Genomic DNA, 22,289 nt, shown 5'->3' on the forward strand with positions numbered 1-22,289 from the left:
AGAACAGCAGCGATTCCAGAGCACTGCTGCTTTTGAGAGTGAAACTCCTGACATTTCATGAGTGGTAAATCTGACCCCAAACAAAGCCTCAAATATTCAGGAGATGACAAAATTCACAGTGATAGCAATTAAAGATGAAATCAGCTACCAGGGAGGGGGAGGATTGCTTTGGGTTTCAGTTCTTCAACCTTCATTAGGAAGATTGGGAGCAAATCCAAGTGCATTTTGTGGAAGGGTGGACTTTGGGATCCTCAGGTGAAACCCAGGACTCCTCCCAGCTCTTTCTCCTGGCAAGAGCAGAGAAATTGTGAAGAGAACCAGAAGTTTCTGCCTCTGGGAAATGGAAAATTGGGATTTTTGGTAGGCACAGGAGCTGTTTATTCCAAATTAAACACCCTGCAAGGGGAATGAAGTGGTGATTTTGTCACAGCTGTCAGTGAAATGAGCACCTTTTCCATCTAATTGAATTCAAAGTGGGGAAATGATGGCAAATTAATGGATTTTTGCACCTGCCCAGCTCTCCAGAACGTCATTATTAGGAGGAAATTTACTGGAAAAAGGGTTTGAAATTCTCTGATGTTAAAGTTCTGGATTTTGAAATTCCCAAGGTTAAATTCAACTGAGCAGGAGACAAACTGTGAGGGAGTTGCAGACTTGCCTTGGCATGTTCAGGGCATGGATCAGGAATTATTGATTATGATCTGGAGTTTTGAAATTACCCATAAAGATTTTATTGATTTGGCTAATCATACTTGGGCTGTGCTCCAAAAACAAAAGGAAACACTGGTAATTCTGGCTCTGGGCTTGGCAGGTCCCAGGGATCTTTTGAATTATTCACTTCTGAGAGCCAAAATCTTTCCCAAGGTGTTCCACCACAATTCCCAGTGGCTCAGGGAGGAGTCACTGCCAATTTTCCTGAACAGATCAGTGTTCTGAGCCAAGGATGGCCCAGCTGCTAGTGAGGAGTCACAGCCGTGGAGCTGCTAAATCAGGATCCCAAAATTCTCTCTGGGACAGAGCCTGAGGTCTGTGGGACACAGGTGGGACAGAAGGGTTTGGGACACCAGAGGAGCCACTGACTGAGCTCGGTCCTGTTGTACAGTGGGACAGGAAATTACCTTTGAAATTCAAAATCCTGCTGTGCTTCTGTTGGGCTCCAAAATCAGAAACACTCCAGACAATCACAAGAAGTTTATTCTAGCCTAGCTATGTTTAAAGGCAAGCCTGACTGAGAACCCAGATTGGAAACAACACAGAAAGAAGTAACTGGGTTTTTTTTCAACAGAAAATGCATTGCAGGATTTGCACTGACCACCCTGAATGAGGTTATTTAATCTAATGCTCTGCTCTGCCATGAGTTGTTTCAGCACAGAAGGACTAAATGGTTGCTTTAACATGGACATTGCAACTGAGGGAAAGAAAAGTAAAGATCTGGAGGGATTCTAAGTGTGGTTTGCCTTAGTGCACTCTGAGCAGAGAGAGCTTTGTTATCAGCAGAGTTCATGTTGATCTAAGACTACAGGAAGTGCAAAACCAGCTGAAGTTTCCGTTCTGCACTGCAGAGCACAACAGAGAACCAAACAGGATGAAAATAATGAAATTATTTGGCTCCCAGGGCCAAAAACAGCCGCAGAGAAAAGGAGCACACATTTTTGGTTTCCTGACAAGAGATCACTCCACCAGTTATTAAACCTGAGCATGGTGCAAGAGTTTGTCAGTGAACTGAAGTGTTAAATTCTAGACATGTTCTAAGACAGGATTTAATTCCAAAATAACTGAAATTGTTCCTTCAAAGACTCAGAAGTGTGGCACATGTAGAAGAAATAACCCCAATACTGTGAATAAAGTGTTGGGGCTCTCAAATCTGGAAATTCCCAATGAGGTTTTTGGAAAATTGACTTCAAAGAATTTCTGTGTATTAAGAGTGATAATTGTCTTAATTGGTGCAATTTCCAGGTGGCTAGAAGTGTTTCCCTGCAAAAGCAGTAGTGAAAATATTGCTAAATCAAATCATTGCACACTTTGGAACTCCTCCAGGAATGTCCTCAGCCAGAGGGTCCCATTTTATAGCAAGAACAGTGGGACAAGTCAGCAAGGCTTTGGGAACTCTGTGGGATTTACCCACTCCACATTGGCCACAAGGTACTGGAAAAGGAAAAAGGATTAATTCTATTTTTAATTTACAACTCAGTAAAATCTGTCAGGAATCCTCACTGGTTTGGGGAAAAGAGCTCCCAGTTTTTGCTGAGAATAAAGAGCCAACCCAGGATCAGAGGAATAAATAAAGTCCTGTCGTCAGCTGCTTTATCACTGACCTTATCAAACCTCACCCAGGCCAGGGATAAAGGTGAGCCAGAGATCAATTACTGCCCGCTCTGGGTGTGTCAGGATTTCCCCAGCAGAATCCTTGCCACACTGTGGTGGGAAACGGAGTGGTAACTTCTAAACAGGTACAGAATCTTAGAAAATTTACAGACTGATCAAGGGCAGAGAACAGGAATTTTCAGTTCCTCTGAAGGTGCTGCATGGAGCAAGGAGCTAAAAGATTAACTAGCAGAACAGGTAAAAGTGTATAAAAATGTGCACAAAGAAGGATAAATGTGAACGGAAACAGGGCAGAAATAGACAGGAATACTTCTCTTGCTCCAGCCGGGGCTCCTGCCGGGGCTGCAGGGGAATTCCTGCTCCATCCCGGACTCATCCGCAGCTCGCAGCGCCGTCAGCTCCAGGTCACGCCGAGCCTGTTCAGGGCAGCAGAGCTTCCTTCCTGCAGCTTCTTGCTCAGCCCGTTCTCATCCGAAGGACTGTGCAATAAAACAGCCCGGGAGTGACACAGCAAGGGGGATGAGTCTGAGTCAAATTCACTGCCCGCTTCTCGTCCGGATCACCTCCTTTCTCCCATCTCTGCACATCTCTGCAGCACCCACTGCTGCTCTCGGGGAGGGAAACACAAACGCCGTTCCTCTCACATCGCATCGCTCGTGCAGCACAGTCGGCACTGCCGGAGAGTCTCTGGAGAACCCCGGGGAGCTCAAAAACAGCCTCAGAGCAGCTGGGAGCCGCGCTGGCTTGTGCCGGGGCTCGGGGCTCGCTGCGGGCGGATGGAGGGGATGGAGGGGGCGGCAGGGGGGCTGTGGCGGCTTCCTTCTCCCGTCTCCCTCCCTCCCTCCCTCCCTGGCTGTGGCGCCGTGTTGCCGCTGGCCTGAGGCCGCTGAGGGAGCGGCTGCCCGCGGTCTCCTTGCCGCTGCTGCCTCGGCAGGAGGCGGTGCTGGAGCAGCGCTGGCTCGTCCCGCTTGCTGTCGGTAGAACAGAGGTGTCTCTCCTGTCCCCGGGTCGCTGCGCTTGGGTCACCGCCGAGCTCCGCCGCCTCCGAGCTCCGCCGCCTCCGAGCTCCGCCGCCTCACGGCGCTCCGGCCGCTGCCGCTCCCGAGCCCTCACTGACCCTCCAGCAATGGCGGTACAAGGGGCGGCACCGAGGGCGGTGCTTGTCCCCGCTCTGGCCAGTCAGCGCACGAGAATGAGGAGTGACGGAACAATCAGCCAATGGGAGTGAGGTGGAAGAGCTCTACACAACGACAGAATCGCCCCGGTCGCTCCAGGCACAATCCCGGGGTTGTGGCCGAAATTCTCTTTTCGGCTCCTCAGCCCTGCAATGTCCCAGCCCGGGCAGGAGGACAAAGAATCGCTGCTGCCCTGAACCGGCGGGAGCTCGGTGTGACCTGGAGCTGCATGTCCAGCTCGGTGTGAGCTGTGGGTGAGGCCGGGATGGAGCAGGGACTCCCCTGCAGCCCCAGCAGGAGCCTAGGCCGGAGCAGGGGATGCCTGAGAGAGACCCTGAGCCATGGGAAGCTCCTGCAGAGCCGTGGAAGTGGCTGCTGGCGGGACTTGTGGGGGATCCCTGCTGGAGCAGCCTGTTCCTGAGGCATTGTGTGCTGTCGAGGGACACCAGGGTGAGGAGGACAGTGTCACAGCAGTTTTCACCTCCCGCCGGTACAGAGCAGCAGCGGTTCCTTGGCCTCCAGCACGGCCCGAGACATTCCAGGCCTTTTTCTCCTCCGACATTTTAAAAAAGCCGAAGGGGAGATTCCTGCCGCTCAGTGTCCTCTTTATATAGTCTTTTGAGATCCCGCCCCCCCATTGCCATTGGCTGATTCTGCCGCCACTCCTCGTCCTCGAACTCTGATTGGTCAGAACACGGCAGAGGAACAATCCCGCCTTGTCCCCACATCGCTTTGATTTCCCACAAAAAGCCAAAATCTCCCCAAACCCCTTGGGCTGAGCGGAGGAACGGACAGGGTTTGGGCAGAAAACTCCCAAATCGTTGTTCCCCAGGCTGGGAAGGACAAACGGAACCAAACTGATTTGGGAGCTCCCAGCAGCTCCTCTCTGCCGGCCCAGCTGAAGGCCTCGCTGGCTGCTGGAGGCTGCACGGGCAGACTGGGAGCACTGGGAAGAGGCTCTGGCTCGGCTGAAGCCCCCGGGGCAGGGGCAGCAGGGCAAGGGACACGAGCGACACAGGGATGCTTCATAAGCATTTAATAAAAAAATAAGAATATTATAAAGAATACAACAATAACAGCGACATTGTTGCTGTACATACTGATGGGTGTCACACAACAACATCTCACAAAATCCTCTGAGTTGGAAGAGACCCACAAGGATCAAGTCCAACTCCTAAGGGAATGTCACCTGTGGGTTCCAATCACAACCCTGGCATTATTTTGCACTCTGCTCCCACAAAGGTCACATTACCATGGCAGCAGATGTTTCAAATCTGTATCCACAGTGTTATATCAATATATACAAGATTAGTGTATAAATACAATGTTAGAAGAACAGGTAGTTCTGTATCCACAGTATTATATCAAGATAGACAAGGTTAGTATATAAATACAATGTTAGAGGAACATGTCATTTTGTATCCAGAGTGTTACATTAATATATGCTAATATATATAAGGTCAGTGTACAAATACAGTTTTAGAAGAACATGTAGGTCTATACTCACAGTGTTATATTTTCATATACATGTACAAAGCTAGTGTGTAAAAACAATGTTAGAAGAACATGTAATTCTGTATCCAGAGTGTTATATTAATATATGGTAATATATATATAAGATCAGTGTACAAATACAGTTTTACAAGAACATGTAGGTCTACACTCACAGTGTTATATTTTCGTATATAGATACAAGCTTAGTGTATAAATACACTGCAAGTGCTGGAAAAACATATTTGAAATCCCTTTCCATATCAATATATATATAAAAGGTCACTGTAGAAACATGTAGTGCAAGAGAAACAGGAAGATTCCTGGAACGGCTCCAGAGGGAGACAGGAACACCCAGCCCAGGCAGCCACAGATCAGCTTCCACATCATCTCCTCTTCCTGCAGATTCATCTCCTTGAGATCAAACACTGAGGTGACTCTGCAAAGTGCACCGAGGTGACCCTGAGAGTCAGTGCAAGGCAGGTGCTGCAGCTGAGGAAGGAAATCCCCGTGCTGGGGGGAAGAAGAGGCTAAGCTGTGAGTGCTCAGCACAGAGAAGGTAATTCCTCCATCCCCAGTTACAGCTCAGTTTGGGCTCTGCTGCACAGACAGTGCAGGTGATCTGTGCAGGTTGTACTCCTAAACTTTCCCTCTCGCAGGAACACACACTCTCCATTGCCAAGGATCTTTAACCTGTAAGGAGGAGCAGAGAAAGAGGTTGTGCTTTGTCCTCCCCAGCAGGAGAAACAGTGCTGCTCACAAGGGACAGTCCCAGCAGCCCTGTGCCCCCCAGGGCCCTGCCTGTGCCCCCAGGCCCTGCCTGTGCCCCCAGGACTCATGAGGAGCTGAAGCTGCTGCCATCCACCCACTGCAGCCGCTGGCCCTGTCTGTGCAGCCCGAGCCAGGAATCAACATTCCTGCTGAGGCAGAACAGGAACTCCTGGCAAGGAGAGAGGAGCAAACAATGGACTCCTAGCCCAGGAGCACCCCAGGGTCCCCTTGGCCTTCCCAAACCCCCCAAACCCCTCACTCACCATTTCCTTGCCAGTGAGCACAGCCAGGGAAGCCTCGAGCTCGGAGCACCGAGCCTTAGCCTGATCCCAGGAGAGACGATGCCTCGAGAGGAAGTAGCAGATCCCGTTGTACCCAACCCAGCCATGGGGACAGGCCAGCAGCACCCGAGCTGCAGGGTTAACTGGAGTAACTGGAGTCTCTCTGTGTATTCTCCCTGCAGAGGGAAATGGAGAAGAATGTCTGAGGATTCTCCCCTCAGGCAGCAGTGAGCCAGCAGTGCCCCGAGGGGTTGGGCTGAGGCTGCTGCTCCTCCCTTACCTGACACAGCAGCCAAGGACACCCCCAGAGCCACAACCAGGGCTAGGAGCACAACCAGCACCACGATAAACTTGAGGTGGGATCTGATCCTCTGGCCTGGAGCTGGAAAGAGCAGTTCGTCGTGAGGATGGAGCTGTCCTGAGCAGGCTCAGCCCTCACATCTCCCACCCGACGCCCAGGGAACAGAGGAGGGACCCTCAGCCTGTGTGCCACTCACTGAGCTGGCAGCAGGAGAGACACGGGATGGGGACACAGCCAGGAACAAGGGACACAGACAGGGACAGGGGACACAGACAGGGACAAGGGACACAGACAGGGACAGGGGACACAGCCAGGAACAAGGGACACAGACAGGGACAGGGGACAGCTACGGCTGAACTGCCCAGGCACAGGCATGTCAGTCCCAGCAGAGCACCACGTCTCTTCCAGAGCCCTGGACACAGCCACACCCTGCCAGCCCTGTGCTCCTGGACTGACACTGTCCCCTTCCTGGAGGCCACCCGTGAGAATTCTTTTGAGTTCATTCCTGGTTGAAGTGCTGTGGACTTCCAGCAGATCCTTCACACTCCAGTCACACGGGGTCGTGTGTCCCCCCAGCCCTGCTGTCACTCTGACCCCGCCCGGCTGCTCCCAGTGCTCCCAATAAAGCTTCCCAGTTGGCTCCGGTCGCGTTTCTTGGGGGGCACTGGGGACGGACTTGGGGGGACCCCGCCGTGGGGCTGTGATTGGGGGGCAGACCTGACCCCGGGATGGATCGGGAATGGGGACCCCCGTGTGTCCCCAAGTGTCACCCCGCTCTGGGGGCATTGGGAGGCAGCTGAACACCGACACGGCACACAGCGATCCCCAAAAAAGGCGCTGAGACCCCCCTGAGCCCCCCAGAACCTCCAAACCCCATAGAAAAACAGCCCCGAAAAATAGCCCCGTGAAAATGAGCCAATGGGAGAAGGCGCTGAGCGATTCTGATCCAATCCGAGCTCGCGGCGCTGATGACTCTCCAGTTCCCAGGCAGACCCGCAGCGCCCAGCGCTCCCCACCCCAACCCCACCCGCGCCCCCCCCTCGCCCCCAGCGCTTCCCGCCAGCCCAATTTGGGGAGGGGGCGCGTGGGGGGCGCCCAGGCCTGGCCCGGAGCCCAGCGCTGCCCCAGCCCGACCTGCCCCGGCTCCATCCCGGCTCCTCCCGCGGCATGCGACGGCGTGGGGAAAAGGGGGGGAAAGGGTGGGCGCTGGGCTTGGGGGGAGAAGGAGAAGGGATGGAGGAGGAGGAGGAGGGATGAGGAAGGAGCGGGAGAAAAGCCGGAGATCCGAGCAGGAGGAGGCGGGAGGAGGAAGGAGGAGGAGTCGCGGGAGGAGGAGGAGAGAGGAAGAGGAGGAGCAGGAAGAGGTTGGAGATAGGAAGAGGAGGAGCAGCAGAAGCAGCGCGGAGCTCTTTGTCTGCCGCGGCCCCGGGAGCATCGGCGCCCCGCGTGGCGCAGGTGAGGGGGAGGAGGAAGTCGCCCCAAATGTCTCGGGGGTCCCCGAGCGGCGTTTTTTCTGGGCGGGTGTTTGGAGCTCGCAGCTTCCGGGATTGAGCCCCAAATCTCGTGAAGGGTTGCTGGGAGGGTTTGATTGTGCGGGGGGAACGTTTGGATGTGGCGGAAGGCCAAAGCTGAGGCGCCAGTGGGGCTTTGGGGGATATTTTGGGGGCTGCAGGTGGGCACGGCCCGGTGTCGGGGTGGGAGGGGGACATGGGGCATGGGGTCCCGCCGGGAGAGCGGTGGAGGGGAAGGGCGGGAGCCCCGGAGTGGGGTGAGCGGAGAGGTGCGATGGCGGAGCTGGGGGAGCCCCGGCAGGCTGGAGAGGGGGGAGCGTGGATCAGGGGGAAGCCTGGGATCCCTGGAAGCACGGAGCAGAGAATGAGGGGAGAAGGGACCCGTGGGATCGCCAAAGCCCCCGGATCATTCCTAAGCGGGACCCTGGAAAATAGGGAAGCCCGAGAGCCACGGGAGCCTCATGAGTGCAGGGAAGGGAGACCCTGAGGAGGCCAAAGTGAAAAGAGTAGAGAGGGGGAAATTCTGTGAAGCTTTTGAGGTGAATGGTGGTGGTTTTGGGGTTTTTATGGACACAAAACCCCTGGGAGACTTGCAGGGCTGGAGCTGGGCAGTAGGAACACCCAGGGCAAGGCACTGAGCCCTTGTTTTTCCCCCAAAGCAGGATTTGTCATTGCCAAGGCGTGGCCGGATGGAGGAGGAGGAAAAGGCCCGGAGATGCAGCCGGAGCTCGGAGCTGGGGGAGAAGCCTGAGGGCAGAGAGAAGCCCCACAAGTGTGGGGAATGTGGGAAAAGCTTGAGGCGGAGATGTGAGCTGATCGAGCACCAGAGGATCCACACAGGGGAAAAGCCCTACGAGTGTGGGGAATGTGGGAAGAGCTTTAGCTCGAAATCTGGGCTCATTGTTCACCAGAGGATCCACACAGGGGAAAAGCCCTACGTGTGTGGGAAGTGTGGGAAAAGCTTTAGCCAGATGTCACACCTGAGTGAGCACCAGGTGATCCACACTGGGGAAAAGCCCTACCATTGCAGGGAATGTGGGAAGAGCTTTGGGTACAGCTCTGCCCTGATCCAGCACAAGAAGATCCACACGGGGGAGAGGCCCTTTGAGTGTCCCACGTGTGGGAAGAGGTTTCACACCAGCTCCAATCTCCTCCGCCATGAGCGCATTCACACCCAGGAGAGGCCCTTCCGCTGCCCTGACTGTGGGAAGGGCTTCAAGTACAACTCCTACCTCATCATGCACCGGCGCATCCACACTGGGGAAAAGCCCTACGAGTGTCCCAAATGTGAGAAGAGCTTCTATACAAAATCTCACTTGACTCGGCACCAACGGAGGCACCAGTGAGGGAAGCCCTGCGAGTGTCCCAAGTGCAGGAAGAGGTTCATTGCTGCTCCAGCTCCATCCCCAGTGGGATGATCCCCAGTGATCCCCGTTGGGCAGAATCCTGGTGACCCCCATTCCAGGTGATCCCCGTCGGTAGGGGGGAAGGTGTTTTAAATGGTAAATTTTACTTCTTCTCCTGTTCTGAGTTTGTTAGCAATAAATTCAATTCATATATCCAATTTCAAGCCTGTTTTGTGCACAAAGGTGTTTGATGAGGGATCTCTTAGCCAGGTCCTTCTATCAACTCAGGAAGCCTTGGTTCAATTTTCTCTCCCCATGGCGGCTGTGCAGGGCAGTGAGAGAGCAGCTCTGCTGGGTGCCTGACATGGGGCCAGCATCACCCCACTGCAATGTGCCATGGCCTCGTGTGGCCCTGTGCTCTGGAGCCCGTGCTGCTGTTGCTTTTTCCTTCCTGATGATTTTCTCTTTTGCACCAAAGGCTTGTGAAGTGCCCCTGCTGTCCCTGGCGTCCCCTTGGCCTGCTCCCCCTGGGCCGTTGCGGAGGCTGGGAGCTGCCGTGGGGGCCGTGGGGCTGCCCCGGGGGCTGCGTGCCGAGGCGGGGCCGGGAGGTGCGGAGAACTTGGTCGCTATTTGCAGAGCAATGGCGCCTTGGGCCCGGGCCCGTTGCAGGGCTGTTCCTCATGTGCGGCTTTGGCCTCGGCCAGCCCGGGGGGCACTGAGAGCGCGGGGCTTGGGCTGTGCGCTGTGCAGAGCCCGCGCCTCGCTGCCCTTGGCTGGCTGTGCTGTCACTCGGGATTGTCCCAGCGCAATTGCTGCTCGGTGCCAGCGAGCGGGGACAAGGCCGGCGCCGGTGTCGCCCCCAGGCAGGCAGGCAGGGCTTTAGTGGGGCAGCAGCGGCGCCATGGTGGGAGCGTGTGTGCGGCCCGGGAGCGGCGGCAGCGGGCGGAGCCCGGGGAGGCGGCGGCGGAGCTCGGAGAGGCTGTCCCAGCGCAGGTGGGAGCCGCGCTGCCTTGTGCCGGGGCTCGGGGCTCGCTGCGGGCGGATGGAGGTGGTGGAGGGGGCGGCAGGGCGCCTGTGGCAGCTTAATTCTCCAGTGTCCCCTCCATCCCTCCCTCTCTGTGTTCAGAAGAAGTCTGTGTACTCTGGACAATAAGTTCACTAAATTTCCTGGTGCTCCAAGGGTACAGGGTTTCCAAGAAAAGGGCTCAAGTAGTACAACCAAAAGTAATTTATTTGGGCTATGAAATCAGTGCTGGGCAGCAAACTTTGGGACGAGACCAGAAAGAGGCCATTTGCCAAACCCCAAAAACCTTAACTGTAAAGGAGCTATGGACTTTCCTGGGGATGACGGGATGGTGTGGCTTTGGATCCTTAGTTATGGGGTCCTTGTAAAACCTTTGTATGAGCTCATCAAAAAGGAAAGCAGAGATCTTCAGTGGAAGAAAGAGGCCATGAGGGCCTTGAAACAACTGAAGAATGCCCTGATGTCAGCTCCAGCTTTGGGACTTCCAGATGTGAGGAAACCATTTTTTCTCTTTTCTCATGAGAAGCAGGGGATTGCCCTGGGAATACTAGCACAAGACCTGGGCCCATATCGACGGGCAGTTGCTTATCTGTCTAAGCAACTAGACGCAGCAGCCAAAGGATGGCCAGGGTGCCTCAGGGCTAAACAGTCGTGCTAAACATCCAAGAGGCACGCAAGTTTACCTTGGGCCAGAAAATGACTGTGTTAGTGTCCCACACAGTGTCTGCAGTGCTGGAAGTGAAAGGCGGACAGTGGCTTTCCCCACAGAGGTTCCTGAAATACCAACTCATCATGGTGGAGCAGGACGATGTGGAAATAGTGGTCACCAACATGGTCAACCCAGCTTCTTTCCTCAGCAGAAACAACGGGGAGCAGGTGCACCACGACTGCCTGGAAACTATTGAAGCCACATATTCTAGTCATCCAGATCTGAAGGATACACCTTTGGATGATGCAGAGACCTGGTTTACCGATGCAAGCAGCTACGTCATCAGTGGAAAGCGACATGCAGGGTATGCAGTCACCACCAGCAAAAAGGTAATAGAATCTGGACCCCTACCAATAAACACTTCTGCCCAGAAAGCTGAAATAATTGTTTTAACCCATGCTTTGGAAATAGCCAAAGGGAAAAAGATAAACATTTATACAGACTCAAAGTATGCATTTGGAGTTGTACATGCACACAGAGCCATTTGGAAGGAAAGGGGACTGTTGAACTCACAAGGAAAAAACATCAAACATGCACAAGAGATAACCCGGCTGTTGGAAGCAGTCCAGCTACCTGAAAAAGTAGCAATCATGCACATCTAGGCACACCAGAAAGTGAGCTCAGAATTGGAAGAAGGAAATGGTCTGGTGGACAGAGAGGCAAAAGAAGCAGTGAAAGGTGAGGTGACAGCTGAAGGGGCTTTAATTCCAGATGGCCAGATCTCCCTAGAAGGTAAGCCAACCTATAACAAAGAAGACAAATAACTAATCGAAGATCAGAGTGGGTCATGTAATGAAGAGGGTTGGGCTATTACTGAACAGGGGAGGTTGGTCATTCCCTCTTATTTAGTGTGAGCACTAGTAAGAACAGAACACCCAAAGACACATTGGGGAATAGATGGCCTACACAAATATTTAATTGAAAGAATTATTGCCAGAAATTTATATGCTACCATCACACAGGTAACCCGACAGTGTGACCTTTGCCTCCAGACTAGCCCTAAAAATATCCCCAAACCAAAATTGGCCAGATTGGGAAAGGGAATGGGCCTGGACAGCAGTGGCAAATTGATTTCTTTGAACTCCCAAGAAAAGGGGGGTATTGGTACTTGTTGGTATTAACACATACCTTTTCAGGATGGCCAGAAGCCTTTCCCACTAGAACTGTCAAAGCCTGGGAGGTAACCAAGGTATTGTTACAAGAAACAATACCACGCTTTGGAGTTCCAGCCACAATGTCCTCAGATAGAGGACTACATTTCATTACAAAGGTGGTACAACAAGTTAGCCATCATTTAGGCATAGATTGGGAGCTTCACACCCCATACCACCCACAGTCCAGTGGTCAGGTGGAGAAAATGAACCACCTAATCAAACAGCAAATTGTGAGATTGGGGCAAGAAGCCAATTTACCCTGGCCCCAATCTCTTCCACTTGCATTATTACAAATCTGAACTAAACCCAGAAGTAAAGAAAAATAAAGTCCTTTTGAGATGCTCTATGGGAGACCATACGGAGTACAGAAAGGACTATCCACCCAAGCTGGGGAGGAAACACTGACCGCCTATATGGTGGCCTTGAGTAAGCAACTCAGGAAAATTGAAAAGCATGTGCCTGGAACTCAGAGTTGGGGCCTAGACAGCCCAGTACACAACATTCAACCTGGAGATTATGTTAAGTCTCTTACAGAGAAAACTTTGGAGCCACAGTGAGAAGGACCATTTCAAGTACTCCTTACCATTTTCACTGCGGTCAAAATCAAAGAACAGAACGCCTGGATTCATCATACTCGAGTGAAGAAGGCTCCAAGGACCCCTTGGAAAATGGCTTCTAACGATAATGAACTGAAATTGAAATTTACCCAGGTTAAATGAATGCAATTAGAAAAGTTACTTTCTTTGGTGTTCTCACAATTATAACCGTACTTCAAGAAAAAGGAGGTACTTTCAACCAGGGCAATGCTGAATGGCCTTGGTCACAAGCCCTCATAGGGCATACCAGCTTTCAGGAAAGTACCCTATAGACAGCCGTCCGGATTTGGCTATAATTGTAATGCATGATGATGAAATTTACCACTCACCTGAATGGGTTTGGAATCGAGAGGAGTGGATCATGACCCTACCTGGTATCATTAATGAAAAAATCCAGGTGGGATGCAGGAAAATAGAACCTGGTTTTCAATATGAAAAAGCCTCTTCTATTACAGTTTTAGCCATTTTTTCGATTTTATTTAGCATTTAAAAACCACACTAATATTTCAAAATAAATATGTTTTATTAAAAATTGGCAAACTGCAAATTTAGAATCACACATTACATGAGAACAACAAGGGTTTATCTGTGACAGTAACACAATTAATGCCAAAGATATATGCTTAGATGTTGAGCAAAGCATTTGCCACTTTGAAGTTCACCCGGATACTAGTCAGCAAACAGTACTTGTATATATTGGTCAGGGTTGTGTTTGCTTAAGAACAATGTGTGTTCTCATAAAAATAGATAATGACAATGTTACTTTGGATGTTAGGAATCATTCTAATTTTTGTATTTGTAATTTTGTGAAGATCATTGGGTGTGACTTTTTGTATTTGGCACCAGTTGTATCTTACCAATTGATAAAATCCAATTACAGAATGTATCATGAATTATCATCAACACCTATTGGGATGAACCTTACGCTGGTAAGACAACTGGTAGAACATGAACACTTAATTAACATCCTAAAAAGAATTCAAAAATTTGAAAGAAAACTTTAATAACCATTCACCATGATACAGAGGAAATAAGCAGAGTGTTACAAGGAGCAAGAAAGGATGCTGATCACCACTGGTGGGATATGCTTTTTGGATGGTCACCTACTGCAACTGGTATCCTTAATACATTATGTCAGCCCATGATTGTTTTACAAATTTTGGTAGGTATTAGTCTTGTGTTATCTGTTCTGCTATTTGTTTGGAATTGTAGGATGTTAAAGAGGCTATCCATTTAAACTACTTTATCAAATGTACATGGTAAGGCATTGAGAGATAGTTATCGCAGAAGCTTGCTAGAAGAAGAATCCATTTAGTAGTAAAAGAATTTACTAGTTTTATAAAAAGGGGGGACTGATTTAGGGTAAAATAGAAATTATTAATTTAAAAGAACTAGAAGCTGGATAATAATAATAATAATAATAATAATAATAATAATGATAAGTTTTGAACTGATTTAGAAGGCCAGAGATTGGATAATGATTTACTATGATTTGCTTGCTGAAGACAATTTATTATTCGCTTAATGACTTTGTGCCTACCTAGTATCGGGGAGGATAGACAGAAGAGAGCCAAATAATTGAGAAACTCTACGGAGTGTGACCGAACATCCTGCTCTCGGACCCCAGAACTGGTACAAGTTGGCTCTCAGGCTTGGACTTGGACCAACAACCAGGGGAGCATGCGCAAGGGAACAGGGTGAAGAGTTTATCATGAGGAAGACTATAGATTACGCCCTCATTAATCATTTGGGACCCTTGCCCACATTAATCTGAGACGCTGCGCTTGCACGAGCATATTTAAATGAACTTTGAACTCATTATAGTAGGAAGCGGGGATAGGTAATGAATATGTATAGGGGCTTTGCCTAACTTTATGCATATGTAATCTATAACCTAATATAAACCAAGTGAAATGCTGCTGAGGTGTGCATGCTTTTGGAGGGGCTACCCCCCATGCACCCCAGCTGGAATATACACATACCTACTTCATAACTATCTGAGTTGTGGAGTCAATCCACGCCTCAGTATGTCAGCTAACACGGTGGCCAGAAGCATTTCCAACTGCTTCAGCAACTACAGGATCGGTTATTGAGGTATTTTTGGAACAAATAATTCCGCTGTACGGAATTGTTGAAGCAATAGACTCAGATAGAGGAACTCACTTTGCAGGAAAAATTCTTCAAGGGGTCATGGCTGCTTTAGGCATACAATGGAATCTCCATACCCCCATGCACTCCCAGAGCTCAGGTCGGGTAGAAAGAATGAATGGAGAGATAAAGAAACACCTATTGAAGCTGGTAATAGAAACTAAGATGCCATGGGTATGGTTCTTGCCACTAGCTCTAGCAAGAATAAGGGCCAGGCCCAGAGGAGATATTCAGTTATCTCCCTTTGAACTGATGTTTGGAATTCCTTATCCTTGTAGTTCCCAACCTAGTGGGGGGTAGAGATAAGTGGTGTATATTTAAAACAATATGTGGCCCAGATACTGTCTCTTGTGAAATCTCTTCCACAGGAAGCTCAGCTGGCACAGATCCTGCCTTTGGACTTGGCTGTTCACAACATCCAGCCAGGAGATTGAGTCCTAGTTAAGGCGTGGAAAGAAGCACCACTGGTGGCGAAGTGGCGTGGACTTTTCCAAGTGTTACTGACCACAGAAACAGCTGTCAAGACAGCAGAACATGGATGAATCCATCACACCTGGGTCAAAGCCTCTAAAGCCTCAGAGATTTGGAGATCTCAGCTGGAGGAAAAGGATGGGAAGCCATGACTGACTCTCTGCAGGAGCGGACCGGAGCAGTGACCAGTGCGTTGACATCAGGGGAATCCCTGTGTACCTACCATGAACTGTCTGCTGAAATAATCTGTGTGGGTATCCCTCCTTTCAAAGCTCCAGTCACTGTGGGGGGGGCAAATCCTTGCTGTCTTTATGTTAAGTGGTTTCTGTGCCTACACTCGCCACAAGTGGTGCGGAAGATAATGTAAAAATTAGATTAGGTTACTAGATTATACTATTAGAATGTTTTTCTTAATAATATCACCTATATATTGTCAGTTAGCTTTAGGCCAGAAGTGGGAGAATCATTTTTTAACCCTAGGAGAAGAAGTAGCAAAAACCTTTAACCTCCATAACTGCTGGGTCTGCGAAGGGCCAGGAGGATCTGAAGAATAGCCATGGGTGGGCAGTGCTGTCGAACCTAAGTGGTGGGTCAGCACCCTAAGTGAGGTACATAACGGAACGGGGTTTTTGGAAGAAGAAGGAAGTCCATGGCGACTTCATTCCTCTGAAAAGGGCTTTTATTGACTCAACACAACAGGGAGTGTATATGTGGGAAAAATGTTTGTGACTGGACTTTATCTTTGGTTTTAGATTGTTGGGCCCCCAACTGTCCTCCTTACGATTGCTCCAAGTATAGAGGCAGATGGAATCAAACACATTACGCTCACTAATGGTAGCTGGGTAAGGTGTTCCTACCATGATTACCAAAGGGATTTTGAAGGATGTAAAGCAGTGGGGAGGGACTAGTTTTTTGACCATTTATTTTTAACCTGTCCCCGAGATAATTCTACCAGTAGGAAACATGTTGTCCGTGACTATCACTGGAAGTGGCAACACCGGAATGGAACCAGAACCCTTTTTAGTAGATTCTGGTCCAGATCTAACAAAACAGATCTGGGATGTAACTGTAAGTAGAAACCCCATGTACGAGCATGGAGATGCAAATATTGTGACTCTTATGGTAAGGTAACTGTTGTTGGGGGACCGTTATGATGAAAATTGGAAAGACCCCTTTGCTAACGAAGCCTGGGCCTTGAAAGGGCATTATTGGATTTGTGGCAAATATGCTTATTGCAGGTTGCCTCTAAACTGATCAGGGATATGTTATGTAGGGTATATTAAACTGTTGTTCTTTTTGTTACCACAAGTTCAGGGAAATCAGTTAGGAATCAAGGTATACAATGATCTAATTAGAGAAAAGCAGTCAATAGATATATCCCTAGTTAAAGGGGAAAAAAGTGGGGATAAGAACAACGGCCACCAGAGCGAATTATACAACACTATGGACCAGCCACTTGGAGTCCTAATGAATTAATATCAGATGCCAGAGAACCCATTTATAATTTAATTCGAATCATTAGATTACAGGCTGTGTTTGAAACAATAACCTACCAGACAGCTACAGCTCTTGACCTTCTTGCTGACCAATCCACTCAGATGAGGAGTGCGATACTTCGACATCGGATGGTACTAGATTATCTATTAGCAAAAGAAGGGGGAGTGTGTGGAAAACTAAATGCCTCAAACTGCTGTTTGCAAATAGATGACAATGGAAAAGTGGTGAAAGAAATAACTAAGGGAATAAGAAAGCTAGCTCATGGACCAGTCCAAACGTGGAAAGGATGGGAATTAGACATGTTTTCATGGTTACTTGATAGTCTATGGATTAAACAAATGCTCTTTTTCCTCTTATGTGCTATAGCAGCTCTGATCTTTCTACCATGCTTGATAACCTTGCTTAGTGCAGCTCATTCAGCATGTGATTAAAGGAATGGAAGTAGTAGCTATGCCTACTGATCTGGAAATAGCTATAAGAGGACAAAAAATGATGTCACTACAAATAATTACGAAACCAAAAAATACCCAAGAACACACAATCCAGTCAATGATAACTAAAGTTTGTTTAGACAATTATTGAGAAAATAAAAAGGGGAGGGATTGAAAAGAACAAGGGAGTGTCTTTACAAACAAATGGCTGGTAAAGATAAGACCTGAGTCTGCTGGTAAGATGACTTTGATACTGAGAGATAGAAGAAACAATGGGTAGGATTTCCATAGGAATTTCCCTAATTAAATTTACCTGAAACTCTGTTAATAAACTACAAGAACAGAGACACAAGAAGAAGAAGAAAAGGGGAATGTATATTGGGGATGTCTGTATTATGGGGGGATGTATATTAATTAGGCATTCCGGGAAATCTGTACCTCTTGAGTACCTCAGCCAATGAGGAAAGAGACAGGGAATCTGCAGCTGGGAAATAAGGATAGAAAGAGGCTGTGTCCTCTATCAATTTGAGAGAGACCTCATGGGAAATGCCCATGACCTCTCCCTTGATTCATGAATAAAGTTATAAGACTCCTCTGTCTCCTTTTTGGACATTAAACTCTGGCGTTTGTGGATTAATTTTCCTGACACAGCCCATGGCAGCGAGGCGCGGGCTCTGCACAGCGCACAGCCCAAGCCCCGAGCTCTCAGTGCCCCCCGGGCTGGCCGAGGCCAAAGCCGCACATGAGGAACAGCCCTGCAACGGGCCCGGGCCCAAGGCGCCATTGCTCTGCAAATAGCGACCAAGTTCTCCGCACCTCCCGGCCCCGCCTCGGCACGCAGCCCCCGGGGCAGCCCCACAGCCCCCACGGCAGCTCCCAGCCTCCGCCAGCCGCCCTGCAACGGCCCAGGGGGAGCAGGCCAAGGGACGCGGCTGCCGGCGCCCATGGGACGCCAGGGACAGCAGGGGCACTTCACAAGCCTTTCATGCAAAAGAGAAAACCATCAGGAAGGAAACAGCAACAGCAGCGCTGGCTCCAGAGCACAGGGCCACACGAGGCCATGGCACATTGCAGTGGGGTGATGCTGGCCCCATGCCAGGCACCCAGCAGAGCTGCTCTCTCACTGCCCTGCACAGCTGCCATGGGGAGAGAGAAAATTGAACCAAGGCTTCCTGAATTGATAGAAGGACTTGGCTAAGAGATCCCTCATCAAACACCTTTGTGCACAAAACGGACTCGGAACTGGCGATGTGAATTGAATTTATTGCTAACAAACCAGAGCAAGAGAAGACGTAAAATTTGACCATTTAAAACACATTCCCCCCACCCGACGGGGATCACCTGGAATGGGGGTCACCAGGATTCTGCCCAACGGGGATCACTGGGGATCATCCACTGCAGATCTTCCCACAGGGGATGGAGTTGGAGCAGCAATGAAGCTCTTCCTGCACTCGGGACACTTCTTTCACTTGTGCCTCTGTTGGTGCTCAGTCAAGGTAGAGCTCCTGGAGAAGTTCTTCCCACACTCGTCACACTTGTAGGGCTTTTCCCCAGTGTGGATTCGCTGGTGCCTGATGAGGGTGGAGTTTTGATTGAAGCCCTTCCTGCAGTCAGGGCAGCGGAAGGGCCTCTCCTGTGTGTGAATAACCTCATGGCAGAGGAGATGGGAGCTGGTATGAAACCTCTTCCCACACACCCCACACTTGTAGGGTCTCTCCCCTGTGTGGATCATCTTGTGCTTTCTCAGGCTGGACCTGTGGCTGAAGCTCTTCCCACACTTTCCACACTTGTAGGGCTTTTCCCCTCTGTGGATCCTCTGGTGGTCGACGAGCTCAGTTTTCAATTTAAAGCTCATCTTACATTCCCCACACTCGTGGGGTTTTTCCCCAGTGTGGATCACCTGGTGCCGCCTCAAGTGTGATATGTGGCTGAAGCTCTTCCCACACTTCCCACACTCGTAGGGCTTTTCTCCAGTGTGGATCCTCTGGTGCTTGACAAGCTCAGTTTTGGTTATAAAGCTCATCCTACACTCCCCACACTTGTGGGGCTTTTCCCCTGTGTGGATCTTCTGGTGCTTGACCAAGGTGGACCTGTCGCTGAAGCTCTTCCCACATTCCCTGCACTCATAAGGCTTTTCCCCGGTATGGATCCTCTGGTGCACAGTCAGCTCAGATTTCTGCCTGAAGCTTTTCCCACACTCTCCACACTCGTAAGGCTTTTCCCCAGTGTGGATCCTCCGGTGGGTGATGAGGCTGTCATTGTGCTTGAAGCCCTTCCCACAGTCAGGGCAGTGGAAGGGCCTCTCCTGGGTGTGAATGTGCTCATGGCGGAGGAGATTGGAGCTGGTCTGAAACCTCTTCCCACACTTCCACACTCATAGGGCCTCCCCCCAGTGTGGATCTTCTTGTGCTGGATGAGGTTGGAGATGATGCTGAAGCTCTTCCCACACTCCTTGCAATCGTAGGGCTTTTCCCCAGTGTGGATCCTCTGATGCTGCATCATGGTAAACACCTGGCTGAAGCTCTTCCCACACTTCCCACAATCATAGGGTTTTTCCCCGGTGTGGATCTTCTTGTGCTGGATGAGCTGAGATCTCTGCCTGAAGCTTTTCCCACATTCCCCACACTTGTGGGGCTTCTCTCCGCCCTGAGCTCCGAGCTCCGGCTGCATCTCCGGCCGCCTTCCCGGCACAGTGAGGCTCTTTCCGCCTCACAGCTCCCTGGGCTGCGTTTGCAGCTCCTCCTCGGGCAGCATCTCCGGGCCTTTTCCTCCTCCTCCATCCGGCCACACCTTGGCAATGACAAATCCTGCTTTGGGGGAAAAACAAGGGCTCAGCGCCTTGCCCTGGGGCTTCCTCCTGCCCAGCTCCAGATCTGCAAGTCTCCCACGGTTTTGTGTCCATAAAATCCCCAAACCACCACCATTCAGCTCAAAACCCTCCCACGATTTCCCCCTCTCTGCTCTTTTCACTTTGGCCTCCTCAGGGTCTCCCTGAGCTGCACTCATGAGGCTCCCGTGGCTCCCGTGCTTCCCTATTTTCCAGGCTCTCGCTTAGGGATGATCCGGGGGCTTTGGGGGTCCCAGGGGTCCCTTCTCCCCTCATTCTCTGCTCTGCGCTTCCAGGGATCCCAGGCTTCCCCCTTATCCACGCTCCCCCCTCTCCAGCCTGCCGGGGCTCCCCCAGCTCCGCCATCGCCCCTCTCCACTCACCCCACTCCGGGGCTCCCGCCCTTCCCCTCCACCGCTCTCCCGGCCGGACCCCATGCCCCATGTCCCCCTCCCACCCCGACACCGGGCCATGGCCACCTGCAGCCCCCAAAATATCCCCCAAACGGCCATTGGCGCCTCAGCTTTGGCCTTCCGCCACATCCAAACATTCCCCCCGCACAATCAAACCCTCCCAGCGACCCTTCACGAGATTTGGGGCTCAATCCCGGAAGCTGCGAGCTCCAAACACCCGCCCAGAAAAAACGCCGCTCGGGGACCCCCGAGACATTTGGGGCGATTTCCTCCTCCCCCTCACCTGCGCCATGCGGGGCGCCGATGCTCCCGGGGCCGCGGCAGACAAAAAAACTCCGCGCTGCTTCTGCTGCTCCTCCTCTTCCTCTCTCCAATCTCTTCCTGTTCCTCCTCTTCCTCGCTCCTCCTCCTTCCGCAGCTCCTCCTCCTTCCTCCTCTTGCCTCCTTCCTCCTCGGATCTCCGGCTTTTCTCCCGCTCCTTCCTCATCCCTCCTCCTCCTCCTACATCCCTTCTCCTCCTCCCCCCAAGCCCAGCGCCCACCCTTTCCCCCCCTTTTCCCCACGCCGTCGCATGCCGCGGGAGGAGCCGGGATGGAGCCGGGGCAGGTCGGGCTGGGGCAGCGCTGGGCTCCGGGCCAGGCCTGGGCGCCCCCCACGCGCCCCCTCCCCAAATTGGGCTGGCGGGAAGCGCTGGGGGCGAGGGGGGGGCGCAGGTGGGGTTGGGGTGGGGAGCGCTGGGCGCTGCGGGTCTGCCTGGGAACTGGAGAGTCATCAGCGCCGCGAGCTCGGATTGGATCAGAATCGCTCAGCGCCTTCTCCCATTGGCTCATTTTCACGGAGCTATTTTTCGGGGCTGTTTTTCTATGGGGTTTGGAGGTTCTGGGAGGCTCAGGGGAGTCTCAGCGCCTTTTTTGGGGTTCGCTGTGTGCCGTGTCGGGGTTCAGCTGCCTCCCAAGACCCCCCAGAGCGGGGTGACACTTGGGGACACACGGGGTCCCCATTCCCGATCCATCCCAGGGTCAGGTCTGCCCCCCAGTCACAGCCCCACCGCGGGGTCTCCCCAAGTCCCTCCCCAGTGCCCCCCAAGAAACGCGACCGGAGCCAACTGGGAAGCTTTATTGGGAGCACTGGGAGCAGCCGGGCGGGGTCAGAGTGACAGCAGGGCTGGGGGGACACACGACGCCCCCAAAATCAGCGCGGGGACAGAGCGGGGGGTCCCGGCCGGGCCCGAGGCCACGGGGAGGGGCTGCGGCCGGCGGCGGCTCAGGAGCTCTGTGGGCAGAGAAAAGGGGGTGACACCGGGCTGGGGGGCCCCGGGGGGAGCACAGCCGCTCCGGGGCAGGGGGGACACGACCCCCGGGACCCCCCCTCACCTTCTTGCGCAGGTAGAAGCCTAACCCCAGCGCCAGGAAGACGAAGCCCAACACGAAGCCCCCGATCCCCGTCAGCATCTTGCTGCGGGCAGCGTCCGGCGGCATCTCTGGGGGTCAGCAGGGCTCAGGACCCCCAAAAACCTCTCACCGACACCCCAAGCCCCTCCAAGCACCCTCCCAATCGCCCCAGCCCATCCAGGAGCCCTTGAAACCTCCTCCCGATCCATTCCCAGCCTCCCCAGGACACACCAAAGCCCCTCCCGTCCCTCTCAGCACCCCACAACCCCTCCCACTTGCTCCCCACTGCCCCAGGACCCCCAAACCCTCTCCCAGTCCCTTCCCAGCCCCATCAGGACTCACCAAGGTCCCTCCCAGTCTCTTCCCAGCACAACCAACCTCATTCCAGCCTTTGCTTTTCCATCCCCAATCTCCTTCCAGCCCCTCC

General features: G+C 51.9%; 1 protein-coding gene and 1 pseudogene across 2 annotated transcripts in view; one reads left to right on the forward strand and one right to left on the reverse strand.

The window, feature by feature from the left end:
- Nucleotides 1-8,327: 8,327 nt before the first annotated feature.
- LOC146421353 (uncharacterized) lies at nt 8,328-9,313 on the forward strand. The gene has a single exon (XM_085047501.1). The coding sequence runs from the start codon at nt 8,545-8,547 to the stop codon at nt 9,199-9,201; it is 657 nt and encodes a 218-aa protein (XP_084903627.1). The 5' UTR covers nt 8,328-8,544; the 3' UTR covers nt 9,202-9,313.
- Nucleotides 9,314-18,474: 9,161 nt separating this feature from the next.
- The window catches only part of LOC146421354 (uncharacterized), a 155,690-nt pseudogene continuing 151,875 nt past the window's right edge, over nt 18,475-22,289 (reverse strand). The window contains exon 2 of the transcript XR_014848705.1: nt 18,475-20,038. The product of XR_014848705.1 is annotated as an uncharacterized LOC146421354 (transcript). The remainder of the gene's footprint in view (nt 20,039-22,289) is intronic.

Source organism: Lichenostomus cassidix, unplaced genomic scaffold, assembly GCF_008360975.1.
Source record: "Lichenostomus cassidix isolate B80296 unplaced genomic scaffold, HeHo_3.0 HiC_scaffold_33, whole genome shotgun sequence".
NCBI lineage: Eukaryota > Metazoa > Chordata > Aves > Passeriformes > Meliphagidae > Lichenostomus > Lichenostomus cassidix.

Coding starts and splice junctions, on each gene's coding strand:
- LOC146421353 (XM_085047501.1), top strand. CDS start 8,545: ATGGAGGAGGAGGAAAAGGCCCGGAGATGCAGCCGGAGCTCGGAGCTG.